Below are 21,035 nucleotides of genomic sequence, written 5' to 3' on the forward strand. Positions count from 1 at the left end.
GCTTTCAATTTTTTTCTCGTGTCAACATAGAACAAGAGGAGTGTTGTGTTATTTTTTGTGATTTTTCGGGGTTCGTTTGGACATTTTTATGCATTAAGTGAGTTTTCAATGCATTTATGTGCATAATTCAAATTTGAACTACATGCACATGCTCCGGTGCATATAAATTGGTTGAAAAATCAAATCTCTGGTCCTTGGGTGCATGCTTAGGTCCCGAAAGTGAGAGCAGGATTTGTGCATCTCTTGAACACAAACGGTTCTTTTGGATGACCCGTGTGAATCACTAGGGGGGCGGCGCAGTACTATTCGATTTGACAGCAGGCGGCGCAGTTCCCGATACGGCTTTAATGCAGACGAGGGAGAGGGTAGCGGTTCCCGAAATGTTGAACGGCCAATGATGCATCCTCCTTCAATTAGCATCGTGTGAATGCATGAGGGAAGTAATGGGAGAACCAGGAAAAGAGGCAGCACGATCTGAATGCAACGCAGTTTGCACTCATATAAAGGCGCCCCTCCATTCCAATGCATCTACCACATCGTACGCACCTAAGCATTTGCCTAAGCACCTGCACTAATAAGCGCAAAAGTGCCCACTCCAGAGCCATGGCGGCGATGCGCGCGAGCAGCCAGCGGCTGTGCCAGATGGTCCACGATGCCGGCCTGCGGCATGGCGCCGTGGATCGTCTCCATACGGTGTTGGCGACCGGCTGGTGGATGGCCGCCGTCGACGCCAGCTACGAGTCTCAGTTCGACTAGATGATCGTTCGGAGCACCAACAGGTTCACCGTCGACAAGAAGCTCGCGGACGACGTCGCCGTACTCCTCCAGCCCGCGCGCCCGGGCTCCTCATTGCCTGCCACCCTAATCGGCCTCCATGGTCGGAACCTCTTTGAAGCACTGGTGGCCCTGCGACTGCCCGCCGACGCCACGAAGAATGTCCACCCGGAGGTCGCGCTCGCCGCGAGGCGCCTCGCCCTGCAAGAAACCGTCGACCTACACATCCATGTGTACGAACGAATCGTGTACATAGGTATCTACAAGGCCAGTGAGGACGCTACGACGTTGGCCTTCTTCAGCTGGCTGGAAGCCTTGGATGCCTTAGTTGAGAAGCACCTTGACCTCGCCACACAAGCCGCCGCTCCTTAGCCGCCGGTCGGTGGCTCGGTCGACGCACTGAGTTGAGGAGGAGGAGGTCGCATGTTGATGGATGCATCTTTCTGCTTGCCTCCTGTAACCACCACTGCGATCGCATCATCGTGGCCTTGATTCTTATTTTGCTATTGCATTCTCGTTCCAGTCAATACAGACATGTGCGATCCCTTTGCTCAATACAGACATGTCCGTTCCAGTCTTATTTTGATTGGCTTGAATGAAGGTCTATCCCGCCGTTGGGCGCCGCAGCGCGCTGTGCTCGCCGTTAGGCGCCGCGGCGCGCTCTGCTCGCGTCCGTCGGCGCGCTCGGCTTGTGGACAACTTTTCCTTGCGTGTTCAACTGCTATATGCATATATATATATATATATATGGTTGCTCGCCGTTGAGGCGACCGCGGAGCGCTCTGCTCGCGTCCCTCCGCGCGCGCTCTGCCAACAGTTGGGCGTGCGCACGATCACGTTGGGGGCCCCGTATGCATGCGGTTGTGCCGCGCGCGTTGCCACGCGATGCAGTTATGTGCGGCACGCTGGAGTTACGCGCTGCAAATTAGAACTGTCATCAGGGCCTGCAGATATTCCTGGTCGTCCGGCTTCCCCTTTAATTCCCGCGGCCATTATAACCTTAGTCTCTTCAACCTTTCGATCGCGCCCCACAACACAACAAGCACACCCACGATGACACATAGAGAGGGGATGTCCGGCGGCGCTCCAATGGAGTTCGGCGAGCATAGAGTGGAGACCCACGCGAGGGAGACGGATCTCTCGGTGGTGTACACCATCGACCCGGCCGTGGTGGACGACTACATCAACAGCGTTGAGCAGTTGCTTGCTGGAGACAAGTACAAGGTGTCGGCATCGACCTCCAGTACACCGCCGGTCGTCCCGGCATAGATCAGAAGGTTGTCGTTGCCCAGTTTTGTGTGCGCCATCATGTCCTCATCTACCACTACTGCAAGGCCACAGAGCCTTGCGACCGTTTCGACAGGTTTGTCAACAACACCGACTACAAGTTCGCCACGGTGGATACCAAAGACGATGTAAAAGCGCTCAGTGTTATGGGCTTGGCCTGCAAGAACCTTGTCGAAATCCGTGACCACTACAGGGTATGGGGCAGCACGAAGCAGGACTCCCTGGTCGAACTCACCTCGGCCATCATCGACCCCTACTATGAAAAGATGAAGCAGGATGCCCAGAGAACAAGTCCCGTATCCTGGCACGGGGCCTGGATGCGGCAACTGGATGAACCTCACCTCAGGTTTGCAGCCAAGAGCGTGTACACATGCTACGAGATGCACAGGCGGATCGTTGACATGAGGAAGTGCCTCGTTACCCAAATCGACGAGCCCGGATTGAGCCACAAGCAGAGCAAGTTTCACAAGAAGTAGATGATGATCAGATGATCGTTTATGCTAGTTAATCATGCATGTAATATATAATTTACTTTATTGGTGTGTGTGAAAATGTCATGTGTGTAGTAGCCACCTATGTAATTATGCATGTAATAGTTTACTTTGGTGTGTGCAAATGCCATGGTTGTAGTAGCCACCTATGTAAGTGGATGCTTAATTTGGTTATGCAAGCATGTCCTTATAAGTGTGTGTGTATATATATATATATGTTGTTGTTCTGTATGCAATCCCATCGCACAACACACACGTCTTGTTAAGTTGAACCGTTTCTGTTCTCTTGTGTCAGCGCAAACAGTTCGCCCGAGTGAACCGCATGCCGTATATTGCACACACCTTCATCTGGCTGACCGTTTCTTTTGTGTTGCCTAATCACAAACAGTTCATCCGAGTGAACCGTATGTTGTACATCGCACACCTTCATCTGGCTGCCCATTTCTTTTGTTCCTCCTCATTGAAAACGGTTAATTTAACTGAACCGTATGCCCTGAATCACACACGCAACTAAAATCTGAACCGTGTTTGATGCGTCCTCCATCGCAAACGTTTTGCACCTTTTTTGACGGGTTTTTTACACCACCGTATGCAATTATGGCATCGCACACAGTTTCGTTGATGGGTCTCTAATCATAGTGTCGCGTTAGCAGCATCCTGCAGTAGTGAGTAGCAGCAGTAGAACATTCAGCAATAGAGACAGCGTTATCACGCTCAAGACATTTTAGACATGGTGGTTCAAATCCTTCCTGAGCGGAACTGATTTGTTGAGCGCGAAGTGACTCGTTCTCTTTTTGAAGATCTTCATGAGCCGCTCTCAAGTTCTCAAGTTCTTACTTCCTTTGAAGATAATCGTAGGAAAGCTTTTCATGAGTTGTTGAGAGCGTTTCATGACGACTTTCAAGTTCCTCGTACTTAACATGAAGATTTTTTATGTCTTCAATTAAGGACTGAGATCGGGTCATTTCCGCGTCCAACAGGTCATCGCTTTTGTCTAGCAATTTTTGAATATGTTCCATAGCATTCTGTTGTTCAGTTGCAATTTTAGCAAGTGTTTTGTAGCTAGGTTTAGATTCACATTCAGAGTCATCTTCACTTGATGTTTGAAAGTAAGCATCGCGTGAGTTTACCTTGGCACCGCGTGCCATGAAGCAGTAGGTGGGAGCAGAGTCATCCTCATCATTAGCATCAGCGTTGGTGACGGGGTCATTGTCTTCAGTGTTGAAGATGGACTTGGCAACATAAGCAGTAGCTAGAGCCAGGCTTGCCACGCCTGAATCGGAATCCTCCTCAGACTCCACCTCTGCCTCCTCAGAAGCAGACTCCTCCTCTGAATCCATCTCATTGCCAACAAACACATGAGCCTTGCCAGATGAGCTCTTCTTGTGTGATGAAGACTTTGAAGAAGGCTTTGAGGATTTCTTCTTCTTGTTGTCATTAGAATCATATTCCTTGCTCTTCTTATTCTTCTTGGTCTCATTGTCCCACTGTGGAGACTCAGAGTTGTAGTGACCAGGTATCTTGCACTTGTGGCATGTTCTCTTATTGTGATAACGATGGGAAGCTTCATCATTTCTTGAGCTGGATCTTGAAGACTTTCCGAAGCCTTTCTTCTTGGTGAACTTCTGAAACTTCTTCACAAGCATAGCAAGCTCCTTTCCAATGTCTTCAGGATCCTCAGAACAACAGTCAGATTCTTCTTCAGATGAGGAAACAACCTTTGCCTTCAAAGCGCGAGTTCGGCCATAGTTGGGACCATAGATATCTCTTTTCTCAGATAACTGGAACTCATGTGTGTTGAGCCTCTCAAGCATGTCAGACGGATCGAGAGTCTTGAAGTTAGGGCGTTCTTGAATCATCAGGGCCAGGGTGTCAAATGAGCTGTCAAACGATCTCAAGAGTGTCTTTACGATTTCATGCTTGGTGATCTCAGTGGCGCCGAGTGCGTGAAGCTCATTTGTGATATCAGTGAGGCGATCAAATGTGAGCTGGACATTCTCATTGCCATTTCTCTTGAAGCGGTTGAAGAGGTTGCGAAGAACACTGGTCCTTGAGTCTATTTGGGTTGAGACGCCTTCGTTGACCTTGGAGAGCCAGTCCCAGACTAGCTTCGCAGTTTCCGGAGCACTCACACAACCATACTGTCCTTTAGTCAGATGACCACAGATGATGTTCTTAGCAGTCGAATCCAGTTGAATGAACCTCTTGACATCAGCAGCAGTGACACCTTCACCGGCCTTGGGAACGTCGTTCTTGACGACATACCAGAGGTCGACATCAATGGCTTCAAGATGCATACGCATCTTATTCTTCCAGTAGGGGTAATCAGTGCCATCGAAGACATGGCACGCAGCGGAGACTTTGATTATCCCTGTAGTCGACATAGCTAAAACTCCAGGTGGTTAAACCGAATCACACAGAACAAGGGAGCACCTTGCTCTGATACCAATTGAAAGTGCTAGTTATCGACTAGAGGAGGGTGAATAGGCGATTTTTATGAAAGTCTTCAAAACACAGGGGCTTTGAAAACAAACAGTAGAAATAAACCTATTGATATGCAGCGGAAGGTAGACTACCCTAGACAAGCCATAGTCAAGTAAGCAATAAAGTGAAAGCACGAAGACTATTAGCAGCTAGGTAGAATGGATCAGGATGGAAGATAGTATGAAGCCAAACAATCACAGTCTTCACACAGTGAAGTCAATCATATCATGCAAGTAGGCAATGGCTTCACGAAGACAAATTGTAAGTAAAGAGAGGTATGAGATAGAACCAGTTGCTTGTAGACGACAAGGATTTGTTGGACCTATTCCTGTTGCTGTGACAACTGTACGCCTGGTTAGGGAGGCAGAGATTTAACTCAGAAGACCGCGTCTTCACCTTATTCCCTTGATCTAAGAACACTTAGTCCTCGCCCAATCACTCTGGGAAGTCTTCAAGGTAGATTTCCAAACCTTCATAGACTTCGTTCACCGGCAATCCACAATGACTCTTGGATGCTCAGAACGCGACGCCTAACCAACTGCAGGATTCACAGTCCTCAAGTGTAACAAGTCTTCAGATCACGCGGACAGAAAGACTTCAGTGATGCCTAACACTCTTTGGCTCTGGGTGTTTTGGGCTTTGTCCTCGCAAGGATCTCTCTCTCAAATGCTTCGGAGGTGGGTTGCTCTCAAACGACAAAAGCCGTGCACTAACTCTGAGCAGCCACCAATTTATGGTGTAGGGGGTGGGCTATTTATAGCAGGAGGCAACCCGACCTGATTTGTCCGAAATGACCCTGGGTCACTAAGGAACTAACACGTGTCCAACGGTCAGTAGCTTGACTTGGGCTACAAGTAAAGCTGACTTATCCAGCTCAGGATAAGATTTGCTCTCATTGTCTTCGCTCGAAGACATAGGATTTGGTTGAGCATCACTTCAGTCACTCTGACCTTGTTCACTTGGACCCCACTTAACAGTGCGGTGGTTCCTATGACTCAACAAAGAAGAAAAGGAAACTACAAAACAACTATGTCTTCGCACTCCATAGTCTTCACGTGAATGTCTTCTCAAGTCATAATCTTCGTTGTGACTATCTTCACAAACCACCATTGTCTTCAATGTCTTCACACATTTTTAGGGGTCATCTCTGGTAGATAAATCGAATCAATGTGGGACTACTACCTGTGTTATCCTGCAATTCTCACAAACACATTAGTCCCTCAACCAAGTTTGTCGTCAATACTCCAAAACCAACTAGGGGTGGCACTAGATGGACTTACACTATGAACATAACTAAACCCATATGTTTATAATCCAATCTTGATGAATACTGTGAACCTAACAAGTTCTCCACCCAGTAACTAGATAGGATGGCCTCTCTCCCCAGATCACCCCAATGCACACACTCCAAAAAATTCAAAAAATTCAGTAAACATAGACTCCCGAAAATTTTCAGAGATCTTGTACTCAATTTACAGTGAACTTGCAAAAGAAGCTCCCAAGCATCAAGATAGACTAAATTTGCAGTGATCTTGTACTGAAAAGAAGCATTTTGGAGTGGGGCGAGAAGAGGGGCAGCCGCACCTTGGCAAGTGGGGGCGAGAGGACCCACAACGATGAGGAGGCGCACGCGGCCATGGGGACGCGTGTCTGGGAGGCAGCGGTGCTTGCCAGACTCGGCGGCGTACGTGACCTCGATGGCCTGGAGCTCCGCCTTGGCCTCGGCGTCTCGGTGACCCACATGGCGGCGCGCGCTTGGAGAAGACTGGCTTCGTGGTCGACGGCGTCCAGCCAGCGAGGAGGTGGTGGACGACACGCAGGGGCAGCTCTGGCTCGCCGTCCTCGGGGAAGGACGCCGTCGGATAGCAGATCGAAAAAAACCAAGCTTCCTTCTCCTCACCATGATTTGCCATGGGGAGCGATGAGAGGAACGACGAGGGGGAAGCAACGCGGCAGCAACGTGGGGAGAGGGGGCTCTTGCGCAGGGAAGTTGTGCGGGGGAGCAGAGGAAGGGCGCGGGGGAGCTGAGCAAGGAGCTCCGACGAGGGGGACAACGAGCAGGGGAGCTCTGTTCTAGCGCGGGGAGCTTCGTGTTTGTCGGAGGAAAGGGAAGGGGGTTTTTCGCAAAATGTCCACGGAGCACAGGAGATTTGGAGGGGGCTCGGACTGCATGAAATAATAGCCAAGGTGGCAATACCGGGTCGATCGGGCGCTGAAATCATTGAGATATTCCTGTGTGATCCAGAACACAACACTAAATATATGGACCAGGTGGTCTTGCCTGAATTGATTGCGGTGGCATCATGGTTTCTGTGGTGGAAGAGGAGAAGCATAACTCGGCAGGAACCAGTGCAATCTCCAACGCGGACGAGCCAGACAATTCAAGCTCTGTCTTTGAACTTCGTACGGGATGCATGTAAACCAATGACGATCCCGCGTCTTAATCACTGGAAAAAACCACTACTGAATTAGTTGGCCCTGAATGTCGACGCTGCATTTTCAGAGGATACTAACTCGGGGGCGTGCAGCGCCATTATCCGAGACAGCGGGGGCTTTTTTGTTGCGGCATCTACAGCAAAACTTGAACATGTCGCGGATGTGTTATTGGCGGAAGCTACAGCTCTGGTTGAAGGCTTAAAATTGGCTAATACAGTTGGGAGCAACTCCTTGTTGGTGCAAACGAATAGTCTGATTTTAGTGGAGCTCTCCAACAAAACTCTGGGCACTCGATGGTGGCAGGCCCAATTCTTGAAGAATGCCGTTTACTGATAGTTAACTACGGAAAGGTCGTTATTATGCATTGTAACCGCGAATCAAATATGGTGGCTCATGTGCTAGCGCAGAATGGAAGCGTTGATCCACCAAACTTGTGGTTGGACTCATCTCCAGTTTTTATTTCTGATTATTTAGCGGACGATGTAAGCGTTGTTTAATTTTAATAAAGCTAGCCATGATGGCCTTTCCCTCAAAAAAATTCTCATGTATGATCGCTCCGTATGTCGTCGATGAGCCTTGCTTTACTTCGTCCACCACGGTCTTGCAATCCGAGGCCACATGTATCCTCTGCTCGTACAAATCATCTGCAATTGCAAGGGCCTCCCTAACTGCCATAGCTTCAAGTGTTTAAGGGTCTGAAATAAATCTGAAAGTGATGCAAGATGCTCCCAAAAAAGATCCACCCAGTCCCTACATACAGCTCCAACTGCGTCATGAGTACCACTCCTCGTCACAGCTGCATCAGTGTTAATTTTAACATGGCCCGCTGATGGTACTAGCCAATTCGATGTTCTGGCTTTGTTGATGTTGCTCCCTGTTCGGACCGGCTTTGACAAAATCTGAATGTCAACAAGGAAAGAAGTAATAAACAGATGGGTTGACAAGGGGCTCTGAAATATTTCCTCATGTATAGCTTTCCTCCTCGCCTTTCAGATCGCCCACATAGTTACTACCAATGTTGTGAACTCCTTCGGTGTCAGGGTCTCAGGCATCATGAACAACCATTCTTTTGCTACCTTCCAAACAACCTGTTTACTATTATCCCATTTGCACATCAAAATCAACCACGATGAAAGATCGTGGATGTCGCCTAGAGGGGGGGTGAATAGGCGCTTTAAAATAATTACGGTTTAGGCTTGAACAAATGCGGAATAAACCTAGCGGTTAATTTGACAAGCACAAAACCTACAACAACTAGGCTCACCTATGTGCACCAACAACTTATGCTAAGCAAGATAAACAACTAAGTGATAGCAAGATATATGACAAGAAACAATATGGCTATCACAAAGTAAAGTGCGTAAGTAAAGGGTTCGGGTAAGAGATAACCGAGGCACGCGGAGACGACGATGTATCCCGAAGTTCACACCCTTGCGGATGCTAATCTCCGTTTGGAGCGGTGTGGAGGCACAATGCTCCCCAAGAAGCCACTAGGGCCACCGTAATCTCCTCACGCCCTCGCACAATGCAAGATGCCATGATTCCACTAAGGGACCCTTGAGGGCGGTCACCGAACCCGTACAAATGGCAACCCTTGGGGGCGGTCACCGAACCCGTACACTTTGGCAACCCTTGGGGGCGGTCACCGGTACCCGTCAAATTGCTCGGGGCGATCTCCACAACCTAATTGGAGACCCCGACGCTTGCCCGGAGCTTTACACCACAATGATTGAGCTCCGAACACCACCAACCGTCTAGGGCGCCCAAGCACCCAAGAGGAACAAGCTCAAGGGCACCAAGCACCCAAGAGTAATAAGCTTCTCAACTTGTAACTTCCACGTATCACCGTGGAGAACTCAAACCGATGCACCAAATGCAATGGCAAGGGCACACGGAGTGCCCAAGTCCTTCTCTCTCAAATCCCACCGAAGCAACTAATGCTAGGGAAGAAAATGAGAGGAAGAACAAGAAGGAGAACACCAAGAACTCCAAGATCTAGATCCAAGGGGTTCCCCTCACAAAGAGGAGAAAGTGATTGGTGGAAATGTGGATCTAGATCTCCTCTCTCTTTTCCCTCAAAAACTAGCAAGAATCCATGGAGGGATTGAGAGTTAGCAAGCTCGAAGAAGGTCAACAATGGGGGAAGAACACGAGCTCAAAGGATAAGGTTCAATGGGGAAGAAGACCCCCTTTTATAGAAGGGGAAAAATCCAACCGTTATGTGCTCAGCCCGCACACGAGCGGTACTACCGCTCCACGAGCGGTACTACCGCTCTGGCGGAAGAAGCAGGGAAAAGGAGCAACCAAACATGAACCTTGGGGCGGTAAGCGGTACTACCGCGCACCCCAGCGGTACTACCGCTGGAGGAGCAGAACACGGGACCAAAAAAGCAGCAGCGGTACTACCGCCCGACCGGAGCGGTACTACCGCTTATAGGCGGTACTACCGCCCATCAGGGCGGTACTACCGCTTATAGGTGGAACTGCCGTGCCTTACTGCCGTGCAACTACTGCAAAACTCGACACGAAAAATGCAAGACCCAAAATCGAGGCGGTACCAGCGCGGAACCGTAGCCGTACTACCGCTTATGGCCATAGGCGGTACTACCACTTTGGACAGCGGTACTACCGCTTGGGGTGATAAGCGGTACTGCCGCTCTGGCCGCGGTACTACCGCTAGGAAACCAAAACTGCCATAACTTCTGCATATGAGCTCCGAATTGAGCAAACTCAAGCTTGTTGGATTGAGAAAGACGAGTAGCATCAAAATAGCGACTGGTTATAGTAAGAAGAGGCAGGGGAGGTATGCCAAAAAAATAGAGGAGTGAAACCTCCAACCGAGAAGAACCGGCATAACTTCCAACATCGAAAACATCATAGAAGATGCGAGTGAACTCCGTTTTCGATGAAATCGAGCTTGTCATCAAGATGACCATAAGCTCCAAAACTCACGAAGAGAAGAACCAAACAAGAACCAACAAAGATGATGCAAGGATGCAATGGTTTGAGCTCTCTATGAACGATACGATCAAGCTACTCATCGAGAGCCCCCCTTGATAGTACGGCAATCGATCCTATAACCCGGTCTCCCAACTACCATCATGAGACCGGTAAAATAGAAAACCTATCAAGAGCAAACCTTTGCCTTGCACATGGTCCACTTGAGCTAGATGATGACGATCTTGACTCCCTCAAGTTGGACCACCTTTCTTGGTTGTGTTGGCTCGATGAAGACTAGTTGATTGCTCCCCCATACTCCACTATGGGTGAGCCACTCTTCCGCACATCTTCACTAGTCCATTGTCACCACGATGGACGGCAAGCTTCAAGCATTTGATCTCTTCATGATGCTTCACTTGAACTTGCGCACCGCAACATCTTCATAAGTCCATTGTCGCCACAATGGACGGCAAGCTTCAAGCATTTGATCTCTTCATGATGCTTCACTTGAACTTGCACACCGCAACCTAACCCCACAAAGAACTCTCACAAAGATCATGGGTTAGTACACAAAGCGTAATCGACAATGCTTACCACACCATGGGATCGCTTGATCCCTCTCGGTACATCTTGTGCGCTTTGTGTGTTGATCAACTTGATTCACTCTTGACTTAGTATTGATCAACCTTGACTCTTTCCAACTCTCTTCATTTGGATGATGTCTTGAAGGTAAACATGAATGATCACACAATCTTCTTCTTCAAGACATGCTTGCAATAAGTTCTACTCTCACATGACCAATCTTTGGATAATTCCTTAATAACACCTTGGTCACCACATAAACTCATGACCAATCTTTGGATAATTCCTTAATAACACCTTGGTCACCACATAAACTCCTTGAAACCAACACATGGACTTCAAGAAAAGCCTATGGACAAATCCTTCAAATATAACTCAAGGCAACCATTAGTCCATAGAGATTGTCATCAATTACCAAAACCAAACATGGGGGCACCGCATGTTCTTTCACACGATCTTCGCACAGTATTTGTGGCCCATCGTTAAGAGCCAGCCACGGCCCATGTACAGTTGCATGGCATAACATGTGCTGGTCAATGATACACATGCATGAATCGATCGATGTCGCTGCAACATCAGCGTCGTCTGAGTAGTTAGGAGATCAACACAGTTGTGGTGTTCGCGAATTGGATGAGAAGATGAGATGAATCATCGACTCAACACCATACTGCCATTTGATCGGACGAACAGAGTTGCCTCGATCTCCTTTACATTCCAGCTGTAGAGCCGACATGACGCTTGATCTCGTTGCAGGCGTTGCGTAAATTCTGACAATGACAAATTGGCCCCTCCTCTGGCCTTGTAGGTTGCAACTGAAGCAAGGAGTGTACGAACAAGGTGGGTCTCGGGAACACAATCTTGTCTTGATGATGACGCTAAGGCTGGCCATAGTGGGAGTAACATAAGTAGTCTCATGCACTTGGGACTCGCAAACATACTTATGTGGCAGGCAATTAAAGAAAAAGAGATGGTTATAGTAACATAGGTAGATACCGTAACATAATAAAAGTTATGCTATTATGTGTCATGCATGACAATAAATGAGACTACCTATGATACTAATTTATGATACTATGTACTATGGATGTAGTATCAATTATCATACATTAGTATCATATGCATGATATTAGTATATGATACTCCCCACTATGACCAGCCTAACAAGCAAGAAAACAAGGAAGAAGCGACACACATCGAATGTTACAAATGCACGGTTATTTAGGGAACGCGAATTCTAAGATATTCGGTACACTCCTCGAGTGCGGAATTACAAATTCTAGGATATTTATATGCATGGATGGATGTTGAGGTCGGCGCCACTGCTTCCATGAAGTTTATATTTGAATCTCTAAGATGACCTATATTTAAGAACGGAGGGAGTATTATCAACAACTTGGAAAACAAACCTTGGAGACCATCATAAGTTCATTTCGGCACGCCATCCATCCATGGAGATGCAGGCACGCCATCATGATGCGTCTCAAGGATTGCCTTGAGAAAAGAAGAGCAAAAAGAAAGAAACCTTCAGCCATGCAACACATTGATCTGATCTCCATAGCCGGATGCAGGCAGACCACCGAACAGCAGAGGACAGCGCCACCCTTTCGCATCATTGCCAACCCAAACCACCCCCCTAATCCCCCTATGGCGCCGTACTACATTGGCCTCTGTCCCGTTGATTCTGATGCAAAAGCTGCACTGCCATTGATGGTCCTGTTCCACCTTTACTACTAGCCAGCCAGCCCCTCCCAAAGATTCCTCTCCTCTCATCTCCTTCTCGGGTGCACTTTGTTCGATCAACGGAAAAGCATCCATTCAATTCTATACCATGTGATGTCTCCGCACTTCCTTTTCCAAAGGGCAGAGGAGAAGGACCACGATGCTCTCTCTGTCACTGTCGCTGCCACACTGTTCCCTTCCCCCACTCGTCCATAACTGCGTGCCACCTTCGCACTGTGCCACTACAGAATCAAGAATGCCTAACCACTTTGGCGGCCTAAATGCTTCATTCATAATAAAGCTCCTGCTAATCCAGTCCAGTGGGTCTCTTCAGCTCGGTTGATAAGTGTCGCAAACCCTCGTGCTTCTCTGTTTCCTTCCCGGGCGAGGAGGCCGAGGACGAAGCTGCGTCGTCCACAAGGTGCTTTGCTTTAGCTCCGGATGTATCCATTTCCATCTGTTTGCATGATGCCTCCCTTGCAGTGCAGTTCACAGATGCTTGCAGCTGCACTTGGATCCCAATCTCATCACAAGCAATAAAGAAACCATATTCGCCTCCATGGATTTGCTCAGCCCACATGGCGCCCTGCCCATGCACATTCCCTCCTTCTTCTAATCTTCTTCTACCTTTGATGCAGCTGCTCCCATGTGATGTGCGCCTAAGCTGAGCTGAGCAGAGCTCGCCTCACTCCGGACTGACAGCACGGCACCGGTGGATTGGATCTGTCCTTCCGAGATCGATGGACCGGTCCTGCTACTTCCCGCTGCGGTGGGAGAGCACCGGCGACCAGTGGTGGTACGCCTCGCCCATCGACTGGGCGGCCGCCGACGGCCACTACGACATCGTCCGCCAGCTGCTGCACCTCGACCCCAACCTCCTCATCAAGCTCACCTCGCTCCGCCGGATCCGCCGCCTCGAGGCGCTCTGGGACGACGACGCACGCTTCGTCCACGCGCCCCGCCACCGCGCCTCCGTCGCCCGTGGCCTGCTGCTGGAATGCGAGTGCAAGCACGGCGCCGAGAACACGCTGCTCCGGGCCGGCTACGGCGGATGGCTACTCTACACGGCGGCCTCCGCGGGGGACGCGGGCTTCGTGCAGGAGCTGCTGGACAGGGACCCGCTGCTCGTCTTCGGCGAGGGCGAGTACGGGGTCACGGACATGTTCTATGCGGCGGCGAGGGGCGGCAACGCCGACCTGTTCAGGATGCTGCTGGACCACGCCATGTCCCCGAGGTGCTCGACGTATGGTCGCGACGGGGATGGCGCCGGCGCCGGCGGCCGCGCCTCGGTGTTCCGGCTGGAGATGATGAGCAGGGCTGTACACGCTGCCGCCAGAGGAGGGAGCGTGCGGATGCTGAAGGAGCTCATCGACGGTCGCTCCGACGTGTCGGCGTATCTTGATATCCGTGGATCCACCGTGCTTCATGCAGCTGCTGGGAGAGGGCAGCTCGAGGTGAGCCACCTGTGTTCCTGCCATTGCTTACATCTTCCTCTCTAGATGCTGTTGTTTAGTTTGTCTTCGTCGTCTAGTTTAGATCTCGTTATCAGTATGCTTACATGCTTTGGAATTTTGGTGCGCAAAATCGGTTTGCTTGAGGTATATTCGCCTTTCCGGTGGATAATTGGAATTGTGTCCACTATCCAAAATGAAATGTCTAGTGTCATTCAAGGATAATCTATGATAATTATCTAGGAGTACTTAACTTTAACAGACAAGCACTATGATCTAATACAACAATCATAGCAGTAAAGGTATTATTGTTACTACCATCGTGATCAACACTTGGGAACGAGAGGTCTTTTGGATCAGCTCGAGCAATTCATGATCCAGTTTTTTTGTTAGAAGGTTGGTAGTGGTACACAATACTGAAACGTCAAAGCTCCAATCATGAGACCCCCTTCCAATAAACTGAGGCAAAAGCGAATGTACTTCTACTTCTGTCCGGATAGAAAAAGAATTGGTACCAAACAACTTTTAGATCTACGGCTCCCTTTCTGTTTTCTTGATGGTGATATTCAGCCAACTTTCCTTCTGTTTCTTAATGTCACATGTGATCGTTCTTGCTACTGGTGTCATTGAATTGTTAGGTGTGCAAAGGTCCATTTATCTGAAAATTGGAAAATATCTTATGCAGGTTGTCAAGTACCTGATGGCCTCTTTCGACATGATCAACTCAACCGACAACCAAGGGAACACTGCACTACATGTAGCGGCCTACCGAGGGCACCTGCCCGTTGTAAACGCACTGGTTGCTGCATCTCCATCAGCCATATCAGCTGTCAACAATGCAGGCGATACGTTCCTCCACTCGGCGATCGCAGGGTTCAGAACCCCGGGGTTCCGTCGGCTCGACCGGCAGCTGGAGCTCACCAAGCATCTCATTCGAGAGAGAGCCGCAGACATCAGGAAGATCATCAACCTGAGAAACGACGCGGGCCTCACCGCCCTGCACATGGCTGTGGTTGGCTGCGTGCACCCGGACCTCGTCGAGCTCCTGATGACCACGCCGTCCATCGACCTTAACGTCGAAGATGCTGACGGCATGACCCCGCTGGCGCTGCTCAAGGAGCAGCTGCGATCAACCACGTCGGAGAGGCTCATCAAGCAGATAGTCTCCGCCGGAGGGGTGCTGAGCTCGAGCGTGCTGAGAAGCCGGTCGGCCGTCGTTTCGCAGATAAAGATGCGGGGAGGGATTGCGATCAGTCCGGGCACCATGTTCAGGATATCGGATGCGGAGATATTGTTGCACTCGGGCATTGCGGCGACGGAGTCCCGAAGGGCTAGCTCGTGCTCTAGCGATGGCAAGTGTGACCCTGTACATGCGGATGCAAACGGCGAAGGTGATGAGAACCATGGATCGTCGGAGAAGAGGCTCAGCTCTGCCAGCCGAGCCAAGGACCGTCTCAAGATGATGCTGCGGTGGCCTCGCCACAGGGAGAAGATGTCCAGGACGCCGAGGAAATCCGAGGACGGCGGCCCGCTGGACACCATCAAGAAGCTGAACAAGCATGTCGCCGACACCCCGACCCCGCTCAGGCAGGCCTTCACCAAGACGACGGCGCTCAACAACAAGCGCACGCTCGCGGTCAAAAGCTCCGCCCCCAGCTCGGCCAGCAAGAAGAAGCTCATCCACGGCATCATGGAGGCGATGCCGCACCTCGCGGCCTCATCGCCAAAGACCCGGTCCCCACCGAGCATGCTCCCGAGGTCCTCCATGTCCTCCGCGCCGACATCCACCAAGCTCAAGGACATCTGCTTCGAAGAAGAGGAGAGCACGATGGTGACGCCGCCGTTCGGCAAGCTCAAGGACATCATCCTGGACAACGACGACGGGGCGGACGATCCGTCGTGCTCGAACTCGTCCTTGGCCGACGAGGGGGTCGGCGTGGCCGCCCGGAGGAACCACGGCTGCGGGAACGGGAGGCTCATCAACATCTGCTTCGGCGCGCAGGGGCTCACGGTGGAAGACTCTGCCAGCGGGCAGCAGACGAGCAAGATGTTCAAGCAGCAGTGCCTCCGGGTGTCCTGACCTGGCCTGCGTTCGGCTTTGCGGTTCAGCGATATATGTGTGTGTGTGTTGAACTCCCCCGGCTCGGTTTGGTTTGGTTTGGTTTGGCGTGCTGCTCCGCGTACAAGAGCAAATGTTTGTTGATTTGCTGAGATAAATTCCGTGTATGTATCATAGTAAGGCGTGCTTGACTTTTGCAAGGGCTTGAGCTTGCTATCATCAAGTTATCGACGTGATTCCCCTATACATATACACGAAATGTTTGAGCTGTACCAAGCAAACTTTGGAGCCCGTTTAAAAAGCACGAAAAAAATTTAATTGAATTTCCAAAAGAACCGAAATAATTTTACATGCATGTATTATATGTTTGTGTATTACTTCTTTGTAAATTTTACCTGAATAGTTATGCTGTTAATGAGGGATTCGGTTTAGCTAAAGGTATGCACTGAGTAGGTAACAAACATAGTTGGATAATTATCATATAACTCAGAGAAAGCCTATATTACTTTTAGAGAGATTGCATTGGTGGTAACACGTGAGCACAATATAGTAGTAGAGCTAAAAAACCTAGCAAAGATTGTACTTCCTCCGTCCCATAATGTAAGACATGTTTTGACACACATTATGGGACAGAGGGAGTAGATAGCAAGGGAAGATACTAACATGTCGAAAGTATAATGATGAGCAAGAATGAACACAAGAAACCTAGTCAGCAGATTGATAACCTGCTTTTGAGAACAAACATGTTTTCGACAGCTCTCGGCATGCACCAAACAGGCTCGCCATCTACAAGACCTGAATAAGAAGCTTCGAGAACATGTCCGCCTGTAGAAAATCAGAAGAAGACAAATGAAGTTTCATGAACATGAAAATTCAAAAAAAATTCTTGAACATGATTTGGACTTATGCTAATTACCAATTTCACTTTGATTACCTAAATTTTCCATGCTTTTGTACTAAGTTCTGAAAAGATACCAATTGTAAAAACTCACAAGGTCTAAGCAGTTGACTATATGTTAATTGCAATAACAAATTGGAAAGAACAAAGAAGATAGAAATATTGACCAAGACGTTCCATGGTCACATGGGATTGAAATTAATTATTACACAGCCAGTCAAAGCCTTCGGTTGAAACAATGCTATGAGGTATAAGGAAGCAAGTCCAAAACTTGAAACGGTGTACATCTATGTAGCACAGCATGAGGAAATCAGAACAAGTTTTAAGAACACAGATCCAAGCAGCTTTATGTACCATCGTAATTTATGTTCCATGAATGACGTGAAAAACATAATAACTATGTGTACAGCTCAAAATCCAATGCTCTCATAAAGCTCTTCCTTACTTTACACAATACAAGCAAGAAAAGGGATAACCCGATGAAATTACCCCCTGTGGCATATATGAACTATGGAAGCTCCAAAATAATCCACTACATGGCATGAAAAATGAATGTGCACCACAGACTGAAATTGGAAGATTTCAATCCCATATGCCCAAAAAATGAAAGAAGATTGAGTGGATGCTCCAGCCTACTGTCTTATGATGGTAGGCTACTCCTAACTAAAGTTGTGTTCTCTGCTCTGACTATTTTCTTCATGAGTACTTTGGCTCTTCCTGCAAGCACCATTGAACAAATCAACAAATACTTAAGGCATTTATTTTGGAGAAAATTTGGTCAAGAACAACAGGGACCAGCTCTTATTTCATGGAAGAAGGTTTGTCAGCTAAAGGATGAGGGGGGATTAGGAATACTGGATATTGCTCTCCATAGCAAGACACTCCTGATGAAAAACCTCCACAAGTTATTCAATAAAGAGGATTTGTCATGGGTTAAATTAATCTAGAGTACTTACTACAACACACAGCTTCTAGGGCACAAGATGGAAGGTTCCAGCTGGTGGAAGAGCCATTTAAAGCTTCTTCCACTGTTCAAAGAAAATTACAAGTGCACAATGGGTAATGGACAAACCGTCCTTTTTTGGCATGACAAGTGGCTGGATACTTCTCTTATCACAAATTCTCAGAGTTGCATTCCTTTGTCAAAAATGATACACACACAGCAGCCCCATGGATATCAGAAGAGAACCTCCATCTACTGCTTCACACTCCACTCTCAGAACTGCTAGCATACAAGCAACTGAACGATCTCCACGGTCTAGTGAATATGCATTGGAATGACCAAAGAGGGGATAAATGGAAGGGCTCTGGGCAAGGCCAACACTATTCCTCAATCAGAATGTATAAAGCTATATGGCCAAGACTGAAAGCAATTTCCTGTTCAAATGGATCTGGAAGACTTCTAACAGACTAAGGCATACAATTTTCTTCTGGCTGCTATTACATGATAGAGTCAAGACCAGAAATTTGTTGAGAAAGAATATACATGTGGACAACTATAATTGTGTTTACTGTAGGGAGCACACGGAAGAAACCTTGAGGCATCTTTTCTCGGATTGTACCTTTGCACAAGAATGCTGGGAATGCATTGTTCCAAACAGAAAGCTAGGAATATCAAGCTTGGATGACATCATGTGTGACGCCCCCGATTTGACCGTACACTAATCATACACGCAAACGTGTACGATCAAGATCAGGGACTCACGGGAAGATATCAGAACACAACTCTAAAAATAAAATAGGTCATACAAGCATCATAATACAAGCCAGGGGCCTCGAGGGCTCGAATACAAGTGCTCGATCATAGACGAGTCAGCGGAAGCAACAATATCTGAGTACAGACATAAGTTAAACAAGTTTGCCTTAAGAAGGCTAGCACAAAAGTAGCAACGATCGAAAAGGCAAGGCCTCCTGCCTGGGACCTCCTAACTACTCCTCGAAGCCGAACTCCATGTAGAATCATCCTCGGGATCTCTAGCTCCTGGACTCCAGCATCTGGTTGCAACAATCAGGTATAGAAAGGGGAAAAGAGGGAGAAAAGCAACCGTGAGTACTCATCCAAAGTACTCGCAAGCAAGGAGCTACACTACATATGCATGGGTATATGTGTAAAGGGCCATATTGGTGGACTGAACTGCAGAATGCCAGAATAAGAGGGGGATAGCTAATCCTGTCGAAGACTACACTTCTGGCAGCCTCCATCTTGCAGCATGTAGAAGAGAGTAGATGGTAAGTTCACCAAGTAGCATCGCATAGCATAAACCTACCCGGCGATCCCCTCCTCGTCGCCCTGTTAGAGAGCGATCACCGGGTTATATCTGGCACTTGAAAGGGTGTGTTTTATTAAGTATCCAGTTCTAGTTGTCATAAGGTCAAGGTACAACTCCGGGTCGTCCTTTTACCGAGGGACACGGCTATTCGAATAGATAAACTTCCCTGCAGGGGTGCACCACATAACCCAACACGCTCGATCCCATTTGGCCGGACACACTTTTCTGGGTCATGCCCGGCCGCGAAAGATCAACACGTCGCAGCCCCACCTAGGCTCAACAGAGAGGTCAACACGCCGGTCTAAATCCTATGCGCGCAGGGGTCTGGGCCCATCGCCCATTGCACACCTGCACGTTGCGTACGCGGCCGAAAGCAGACCTAGCCTAGCAGGCGTTCCAGTCCAATCCGGCGCGCGCCGCTCCGTCGCTGACGTCAAGAAGAGCTTCGGCTGATACCACGACGTCGAGTGCCCATAACTGTTCCCGCGTAGTTGGTTAGTGCGTATAGACCAAATGGCCAGACTCAGATCAAATACCAAGATCTCGTTAAGCGTGTTAAGTATCCGCGAACGCCGAGCAGGGCCAGGCCCACCTCTCTCCTAGGTGGTCTCAACCTGCCCTGTCGCTCCGCCATAAAGTAACAGTCGGGGGCCGTCAGGAACCCAGGCCCACCTCTACCGGGATGGAGCCACCTGTCCTTTCAGCCCCCTCATCAGAATCACTTGCGGGTACTCAGCGAGCCGACCCGACTTTAGTCACCACATGTGTCATGTATATAAAGTATATAGTATATACCCGTGATCACCTCCCGAAGTGATCACGGCCCAGTAGTATAGCATGGCAGACGGACAAGAGTGTAGGGCCACTGATGGAACACTAGCATCCTATACTAAGCAGTAGGATAGCAGGTAAGGGTAACAACTGTAGCAACAATGACAGGCTATGCATCAGTATAGGATTAACCGAAAGCAGTAACATGCTACACTACTCTAATGCAAGCAGTATAGAGAAGAATAGGAGATATCTGGTGATCAAGGGGGGGCTTGCCTGGAAGCTCAGCCGAGAAGGAGGGGTCATCGTCGACGTAGTCGATCACAGGGGCAACATCGGTCTCGGGGTCTACCGGAGAGAAGAGGGGGAAGAAACAGTAAATATAAAGCAAACATAGCATCACAAAGCATAACGTGGTAATACGACGTGTCGGGTGTGACCTAACGTATGTCTACACGAATAGGTGAAGGGGGAAATTCAACTGGGAATGTTTTCCCGGTTCCGGACCTGTGCCAGACAGATGACCGGAGGGGGAAAGTTCCATGTTCAGCATGCTAGAGGCATGTGACAAATGAACGGACCGCGTATTCGGATTCGTTGGATTTTTCTGAGCAACTTTCATGTAGAAAACATTTCCATCCGAGTTACGGTTTGTTTTCTATGAATTTTTAAAGATTAAAGTATTTTCTGGAATTATTAATATTAACAGAAAAGGAATTATGACGTCAGCAGAGTGTCAACATGACATCAGCAGGTCAACAGACCCGCTGACTGGTCAAACTGGCCAGTGGGTCCCGCATGTCATAGACAGAGGGCTAGCAGTGGTTATTTTAATTGCACAGGGGGGTTAATTAGCAGCGGGGCCCCACATGT

The 21,035-nt window shown here is 48.8% G+C and overlaps 1 protein-coding gene across 1 annotated transcript; it reads left to right on the plus strand.

Annotated features, from left to right (window-relative positions):
• The first annotated feature begins 12,957 nt into the window (after positions 1-12,957).
• LOC123144730 (ankyrin-3) lies at positions 12,958-16,471 on the plus strand. The gene is made up of 3 exons (XM_044563952.1): positions 12,958-13,134; positions 13,352-14,167; positions 14,850-16,471. The coding sequence occupies exons 2-3, from the start codon at positions 13,454-13,456 to the stop codon at positions 16,242-16,244; spliced, it is 2,109 nt and encodes a 702-aa protein (XP_044419887.1). The 5' UTR covers positions 12,958-13,134; positions 13,352-13,453; the 3' UTR covers positions 16,245-16,471.
• Positions 16,472-21,035: the final 4,564 nt, after the last annotated feature.

The sequence above is a fragment of the Triticum aestivum genome, chromosome 6D, assembly GCF_018294505.1.
Source record: "Triticum aestivum cultivar Chinese Spring chromosome 6D, IWGSC CS RefSeq v2.1, whole genome shotgun sequence".
Classification (NCBI taxonomy): Eukaryota; Viridiplantae; Streptophyta; class Magnoliopsida; order Poales; family Poaceae; genus Triticum; species Triticum aestivum.

Bases quoted from the DNA above. Each gene is read 5' to 3' on its own strand.
- LOC123144730 (XM_044563952.1), top strand. From the start codon at position 13,454: ATGGACCGGTCCTGCTACTTCCCGCTGCGGTGGGAGAGCACCGGCGAC. The intron at 14,168-14,849 runs GTGAGCCACCTG...TATCTTATGCAG, and splicing joins CTGGGAGAGGGCAGCTCGAG to GTTGTCAAGTACCTGATGGC.